Consider the following 8,687-nt stretch of genomic DNA (forward strand, 5'->3'; position numbering starts at 1 on the left):
AAGCCGCCCAATCAAAGTCAAAGTCGAAGTAGTTATTGCACACCATATGGTAAACAGTGGTTATAAATATTATTATAGTACCAGATATTGACCCGGGAGGTATAGCAAAAACAAGAAAAATTAACAAGTAACTAAATTAAGCCAGAAATACAAAAAAGATAAGTATATTAATAATAAGTGTTATTAATTAAACAGCCTATATACGTCCCACTGCTGGGCACAGGCCTCCCCTCAATCAACCGGAGGGGGTATGGAGCATACTCCACCACGCTGAACCAATGCGGGTTGGTGGAGGTGTTTAAACGGCTAATAGCCGGGACCAACGGCTTAACGTGCCCTTCGAAGCACGGAATCATCTTACTTTTTTGGACAATCAGGTGATTCAAGCCTGAAAAGTCCTTACCAAACATAGGACAGTCTCACAAAGTGATTTCGCCAATGTCCCCATCGGGAATCGAACCCGGACCTCCAGATCGTGAGCCTAACGCTCTAACCACTAGACCACGTAGGCTGTTAATAATAATAAGTACTCAACATTAAACAAAATTAATCGAGAAATCAAAGGTTCAAGAAAGAACGTCTTAAAAACTATATTTAACAAAATCTACAACACTTACAGTCCAATTGTACTATATCTGTGTATTATATTATCCGTTGTTTTAAGTTTACGCGGTTATTATCATAATTAAGCACATAATAACGGGTTCTTACCGCGTTTAAATGGGGATATGAGACTCCCGATATTTCGACACTGTTGCAAGTGCCATGATCACGGGATGACTGATGAGATTGGAGTGGAGTAGGTAGATCCATAATTTTCTTTCACATTGGGAATATCGGGAGTCTCATATCCCCATTTAAAAGCGGTAAGAACCCGTTATTATGTGCTTTAATTATATTATCCGCTTGTTAAAATGTAGTACTGTGTAATAAAGTGTATCTGATTTTATTCGATTTTCAATCCACGTGTGACGTTCTACCGGTCTTCTACCTAGTTTCGGTACTAATCGATACTACACGTGCCTTCCAACAAAAACAATTTGTGTGCTTTTTACAAAACATAATTCTTTATTACGAAAACAAATACCCGAAAAAGTTTAAAAAGGTCCGTTCCCTTTGCTACTTTTGACAGTTGCCGATACTATTCTTCTTGTATTGTTAAAAAGACGTAATTACTTTTGTTGAAGTTTTTGTCGTATTCATCTTTGTTAGATAATATTGGTCAAGGCTAAGACAAACAATGATTTGGCAAAAATGTTTTCTTGGGAACATGGAACATAGACAAGTATAAGTGTGAAGTTGGCCAAAGTGCACTTCTTCTTTCGTGTGGGTTGTGAGGTGGATTATCAACCTCATTAACCCTGGTGCCAGGGTTATTATTGAGCCGCCAAAAGCCCCTGACATGGCTCAAGTAACGACTACTTACTTACATCAGTAAGTAGTAACCGGGACCAACGGCTTAACGTGCCTACCGAAGCACGGATCATCTTACTTTCGGACATACAAGTGATCAGCCTGCAATGTCCTAACAAACTAGGGATCCCAAAGTGATTTTTGTGATATATCCCCACCGGGATTCGAACCCGGGACCTTCGGATCGTGAGCACAACGCTCAACCACTGGACCACAGAGGCCGTCACTTTCGACGTAGATTTGCCGCAGATGGCATTAACTACTTAGCCGGACATATGGGGAGCGCTGAAGGATCTCACCCGGTACAACGTTTAAGACGACAGGCCTGAGGGTGCCCAGTTGGGCGCAAACCTCGGCTCAGGGCGTCGGAGAGGCAAAAATATTTGAAAGAATTAATCGACCCTAGGGGGTCGATAGCGATAAGCGCTGATTGAAGGATTTTAGATGAAGTTTCATACTCCGCAGTATGGGTGTCCCTTATTCCCTGATGGTGAAAAAACGATAATACTTTATCTTACAATGTGCGAGTTTGAGCATATATTATTTTATTAACGGCCTCCGTGGTCCAGTGGTTGAGCGGGTCCCGGGTTCGAATCACACAAAAATCACTTTGTGATCCCTAGTTTGGTTAGGACATTACAGTCTGATCACCTGATTATCTAAAAGTAAGACGATCCGCGCTTCGGAAGGCACGTTATGCCGTTAGCGCGGTTACTACTTACTGATATAAGTACGTAGTCTTTACATGAGTCATGTCAGGGGCCTTTGACGGCTCAATAGTAAACCAGAACCAATTTCGATGAGGTTGTTAATCTACCTCACAACCCATACAATAGAAGAAGCATATTTTTTTTTATTATATTTGAGCGTATTAGATGTCTCAACATACAATTTTATGGTAGATAATATACCGATTTCATCGTCTTTAGTGATGAGCTGAAAGTAGTTTCATAACCATAAACCATCAATAAACGATTAAAATGCAAACATAATAATTCTATTCCACATTTCACATTAACAGGATATCTAGATCCAAATAGGCATCTCCAGTTTACAAGAATACTGCTTCGCTACGTTCTTTCTGTGGGATATTCCGAACGGTAATTCAGTCCCGTTCCTTGACGTATGCCTCATAAATCTCCAATTTTACCACTTTACTTGTCAGCAGACGAAGTTGACAAAATAATGGAGGAAGACAATATGCGAGATAATTGCTCAATTGTTGCCCTGAAGCGAGACTAACTCCACATTGTTTAGCTTCGCTAGAAGTTTTCAGACGTGCGCCGAAAGATTTTGTGTTGTGACATTTTTGGACCGAAGACTTGAACCTTTGGTTCTCAGAAATATATTTATAAGGTAAATGATACAGCAATTGATAAGCCTACTGGTGACATAATAAATTAACGAATGATATAATATTTTTCTTTCGGAATATTATCGTTAAAACATACTTTAACACATCCAAATATTGTAATGAATGAAATAATACCACGTTTGCTACGAGTATCACTTACATAAGGCATCCTCAGATGTATCTTATTTTTAGGTAGGTTGTTTCCTTACCTATAGAAATATCTTAAAACAAAATTTGCAAATTCCAGCAGCAGGTAAAAGGGCTCCGGTTTTATGACCCGACGTACAAGCGGCGACTTCAAACAAACGGGAGGAACAACTAGAAAGTATTTTATTGTTTTAAGGCCCCAATAAACAGAGAAAAGCATGTTTGTTTTTTATAACAAGACACCTTCTGTTCGCTGTTATCAACTCGTTTGAAGAACGCCGAAGGAACAATCACCCCGAAAACTTCAAAGGATGCATGCACGGTAAAATTTATGCTATAAGTACGAATTTTTAAGAAATCCTTTGACCACCCATTTTTTTCATACGTTCGCCAAACGCGACAGATGTGGATTTTTTCGCAGTGAACCATAAATTAGAGAAAAAGTCCAAAGTAAATATAAACCGAAAGGCCCGCGGCAAAACCAAATACAATATTCTGAATAAGCCATCGATTGATTTCATAAGATTAATGGTGGCACATTGTCAGCGGCACTGTATGACGAGAATGTTACATCGGGTTTGCGCAACCAAACTGTGTTTTATGCCTGGTAAATAAGAGCTAACAAATTTTATTTTTGAAATCTTTTTGAGCTGACACAGCAATGAATGGTCTTCTGTGTTTTGATCGCGCGCAATGCGAAAATTCAGTCTATTATTTGGGCGGATAGAACTGAAAGTTCCGCAAACGTTTGAGTGACGATTTAAGTCGTTTTGCATGGAGAGATGAAGACTTGGGGTTTGATAGAAATTGATTTTGGAATTCAGTGTGAAATTGAAATTAAAGTTTTTTTATTATTTGAAGTCTACACCTCGGCGGATTTCCACAGTGAGACAGATTAAATATTTATTTATTTGGTTTTTAAAAAGTGTAATTCTATTTGCGTTCAGCTTCAATTGAAATGTTACGTCATTAGCGTTTAATGTATCGAGTGTAATATTTTGATATATCGTTGTTTGGTTAGATTAGGTTAGAATTACAAGGTATAAAATATTGTACAATAATTCAATTTTGGAATAATAATATTTCTTTTGGATAAACTGTCAGACAAGTAAAAGCTTCCTAAAGTTCTCCAAACATCCCAAAAAGATTATAAGAATTATTTTTCTACACACTTTAAAAAAAAATACTAATCAAAATGTTATTTTGGGTCCTATCTTGAATCCAAATTCAATGTCTAATTTCATAATTAATGTCCTAACTCAATTCATGCCTCTCATAAGCTTAGTACACAACGCATGTTTGTGGGTGTGCGCTTGTCCAACAGATGTGAGTCGATTCGGTCGGAGGTGTGTACTTTGACAAAAGTCCATATGTCGCTATAGTGTGATCGGAGCTTTACCATTGGGCGCACAAAACCGCGAACGTGGCATGACTTTGCAAAAATTTCATAGGTATGGAAGTAGTTACGGTTATATGATGGGTTGGTATTTTAGATAACTATACTTACATGTATTGTTAAAATATTTATTACATTAAAACTAAATATTTATCTCAGCTACGTTGATACCTATAAAATCAAATATAGGTAGAGATTTTTTCCTAAGCTTCATGCTCGTAGGTAAAAGATAAATGTCAAACATAGTGCCAAATTACCACATAGTACCGTGACAGTATTTTTCCCAGTTACAAAAAATATTATTTCTATTTTATATAAAAAAATAAAACTTTCCCGCAGCTCATCATTACATCATTCAAAAACAACAAATTCGAAATTCAAATTGCTTGAGCACCCCAATTTCCCACCTAACCCAAAACAAAATTATCTAGGTTTATCAGCTTTACGTAACAAAATACTGAAAACAGCAATCAAAAGTGCTAATTCAATCACCAAGTAACATTCGCTAACTTGAATGCGCAAGAGACATCGGCTGCGTCGCAAGCGCACCCACTGCGCTATTGTCGCGACCCCCGATTGAACTGTAACGTCTGGATGAGTTATGTTCTTACACGGATCACAAATATACAGCGTGTTCATACAAACAATATTATTCAATTTAGTAACGTAATATTAGTACATACTAGACAGTTGATGGTAAATTCGCATGCGCGTATAAGTTTATTCCTCTTTTTTTTTTTCATTTTAACTAGAATACTTATATTTTTCGTTTTTTTTTGGCCAAAACCAATTATAGGTAATTATAATAAATGTAGTCATTACGCCCTGTAGAACAGTTCTGAGGTAGAATACATATTTTTGTATATCTACTCTTCTCTTCTTTCTCGTCTTATTCACTTTGGAAAAATTACTTTTGTCACAATAATATTTAAAAAAAAAACACCTAAAAACCACAGAAACCTCATTTCGATTATCAATATTAGAGCATTTGTAATTGGCTCTTTTACTCTACGTGAAAATGGAACATCCTGTTTAATTGCAATCGCCAATGCAGCACAGTGACACACATACGCGGCTTTACACTAAACCAATAATACAATCAAATCAATCTATACCACCCTCTCATACACTCACAAACGAAAACCAATCAATGATACCCCATGCGTACACGCACGCACACAGTAACGACCTATTGGAAATATTGGCATTGTAAACATTTCTATGATATTTGCAAAACCTACGACTATAGTTACAAAATACATCTCTCTCTTTCATTCATATTGCACCCTATGATATGAGGAAAAATCAGAAAGAGAGAGCGAACCCGTTTTACAACTTCGCGGAGGGACAATGGCGATGCTATTGTTGAATGTACCCCAAACTTTTTTTAGGTCACATAAAAGTATTGCATTTGTAAGGGTCGTGCCGCCAGCGTACACTTTCAGCATTCGTTTCGGAGTCAACCTAGGTGACGGAGCATCGCCCACGCAGTCCAGTGTTACAAGTAAAAATCGATGACCAATCAGTGATAACAGTGATCAGTGTCAAAACAATGTCTTCAGTGGCCACGACAAACCGTGCAAGTGAAATGTGGAATGGTGATGTGAACAATCAAAGTGTACAAGCAAAACATTACAGCTATAGACAATATCCGATGATGCCCCATTACTATAACTATCAAAACAACTTTTACTCTCAAAGCGGTGATTACTCGAACAATGGTTACGGTGCTAAAATGTATGGTAATGATAATCCCAGTGAAAATATAGTTAAATCTGAACCTATCCATTGGCAAGGCTATGCCGCAAATATGAATGTCAATCACGCTAATATGGATATGATAAGTAAGTGGAGAGAAATGAATTATTACTCACATCAGCAGCAAGACAACTATGAATATGAGCAAAGAATGAACCAGATAGCAAACCATAATTATTTGGATGCTAAAAGCGAGGACGCCCGGTCTATCAACTCTCCCGGACAGTGTAGTTTGCCAGAAACTAGTTATGGGTCACCTCAAAGCGTTATGAGTAATATAAAACCACCTACACCTGAACAGGACGATTCACCAAACCTCAGGGCTTTGTTAACCAAGCCAAAACCAAAGAGGAGTCAACCTTATTATATCAAAAACGATAACTCTTACAAAATAGAAACAATGCCGGGGATGATGTACCAAGGCGAAGTTGAGAATTGGGAAAAAAATAATGAAACTGCAACGGAGAAGGAATGCAATTTGTCGCAATTTCATGGTGGATTCGAGAGCGTCGAGGGTCAAACGTCAATCAAGAGCAAAGGTACCGTGAGTGGGGCGGGCGAAGTCGCACCGTCATCGTCGGCACCCGAGCCTTGTCAGGACGTGACGAGGGTCGAAGCAGGCGGGGACAATACGGATTACGCTGAGAACAAAATGGCCGCTGCACCCGATGCACAATTCTATCCGTGGATGAAAGGCGTTGGTGGTATGTTTAACAAACTTTTTAATCCTATTTACATTTTCTTTGTACAACTTGCGTAGGATTTGTACTAATACCATCTTTGTTTGCAGGCGAGGACAAAAAAGAGGGTTCAAAGAGAACGAGACAGACGTACACCAGGTTCCAGACGTTGGAGTTAGAAAAAGAGTTTCACTTCAATAAGTACTTGTCAAGACGACGTAGAATAGAAGTTTCACATGCGCTTGGACTGACTGAGAGGCAGATCAAGATTTGGTTCCAGAACCGAAGGATGAAGGCGAAGAAAGATGGAAAACTGAATACATCGCCAGACCCTTATGCAGTAGATGACATGACGGCGACTAAATTAGGAAATATACCAGAGTTTATGGACACTAGGCAGATGCCAGGTTTACCGGACTTCCCTAATTACCACATGGGGGCAGTTCCAGGTGCGAATATGTCCCACGTGTCAGGTAGCATGCCACAGAACTGTATGATGCCTCCATATGGAGGCATGATTCCGAAAATATGACACACATGATAATGTCATAAATATAAGGTATATATTATAAAAACAACTGCTAGATATAAAATAAAGATTGACTTATTTATTCTTAAGATCTTAAATTCTTGCAACTTTAACATTTTTAAATTTATCTTTTCATACAGAATCACTACATTTAAGTACGTACAAATTTATATGTTCTTAAGCATTTTTTTCATTGTATAATATCCAGGTGGTATTGAGTAGATTTAAATTCATATTTTATTCTAGTTATAGTGTACTTATGTAAATATTGTCACTTAGGTATATTTCCAAGAAAACAGTTCCTATTTCTATATATTAGTTAGTGATAAAAACGAGTATTACTTGTGTTATTAATTTTAAGGTTGATTATTTATGAATGATATTTTTGTACTTCTCTAGTCAGTCACAAAGGCGCTATCAATAAAGAGGAGTTTTGATTCCTGAATTATAAATTATGTGACTTTATTTTCAACAAACTCGTCCAAAGTTTTTTTTTTTAATTTTATGTGCTATAGGTAAAAATATTTTTTTGGTTACTTTATTTAGTTGCACACGGAAATCGATTGTCGTAATTGCATTAAAGCTCTAAGAAGATTTTTTTAAATAAATAACCTCATTACCTACCTTCACTCAGATATACTTTAAAAATGCCACGCTAATTGCACCATATTTACTGTAAACTTACCTATCCGCCCGCTACCCTCAAACAATTCAACAACTGTTAACTATTCAGCACCCTTTCAACCGATAGTTTATAAAAGGGCATGGCGTTAAATACTAGTAACGTACCCTAGGGATTTTAAATGTGCAAATGTTGACAGTAATTTTGATATGTTTTGACTGCTCACAGGATTTGGTCGGCTATTGCTTTCAGAAAAATGATTTTTGCTGCGTAATGCTTGTAATCCTGTTAGGGTTAGCTACCTGTTTGTTTTCTTCGGTTTTGGATGCGCCTTCTGTTTTTAAGTAAGATCTTTTTTCTAACAAACTTTGCTGTTACAAAAAGAGGATTTTGATTATTTATATTATTGTTTTCAATTAAGTAGGTACCTACCGATATATAAACTAACACAAATATAGGTACATTGTTAATTACTTCTTATTAAACAAACGAAACCTTGAAATATTTGTTATAGAACTTTCATCGGCAAACTGCATTGCCATAACCTTTTCAAACTTCAACAGCAAAATTCAAGCATTAACGAGATATTTGATGTTATTATTATCTTGAAACAAGTCTTAGATAAATCTAAAACTAAGGCAGGTATGCCTACGCATTTAAAAATAACCAAATCTCTTAAATTACATTTTGCAAACGTCACCAAACGCAGCTAACTTCACACTTAAACGCACCCTTCAATTCAAAGTCGACCCTCTCATCTTTTGAATAGAGAATCACAATAGAATCAA

General features: G+C 37.1%; 1 protein-coding gene across 1 annotated transcript; it reads left to right on the top strand.

The window, feature by feature from the left end:
- The first annotated feature begins 5,862 nt into the window (after window positions 1–5,862).
- LOC126370078 (homeotic protein antennapedia-like) lies at window positions 5,863–7,280 on the top strand. The gene is made up of 2 exons (XM_050014791.1): window positions 5,863–6,772; window positions 6,859–7,280. The coding sequence occupies exons 1-2, from the start codon at window positions 5,863–5,865 to the stop codon at window positions 7,278–7,280; spliced, it is 1,332 nt and encodes a 443-aa protein (XP_049870748.1).
- Window positions 7,281–8,687: the final 1,407 nt, after the last annotated feature.

Source organism: Pectinophora gossypiella, chromosome 10 (assembly GCF_024362695.1).
Source record: "Pectinophora gossypiella chromosome 10, ilPecGoss1.1, whole genome shotgun sequence".
NCBI classification, from domain to species: Eukaryota; Metazoa; Arthropoda; class Insecta; order Lepidoptera; family Gelechiidae; genus Pectinophora; species Pectinophora gossypiella.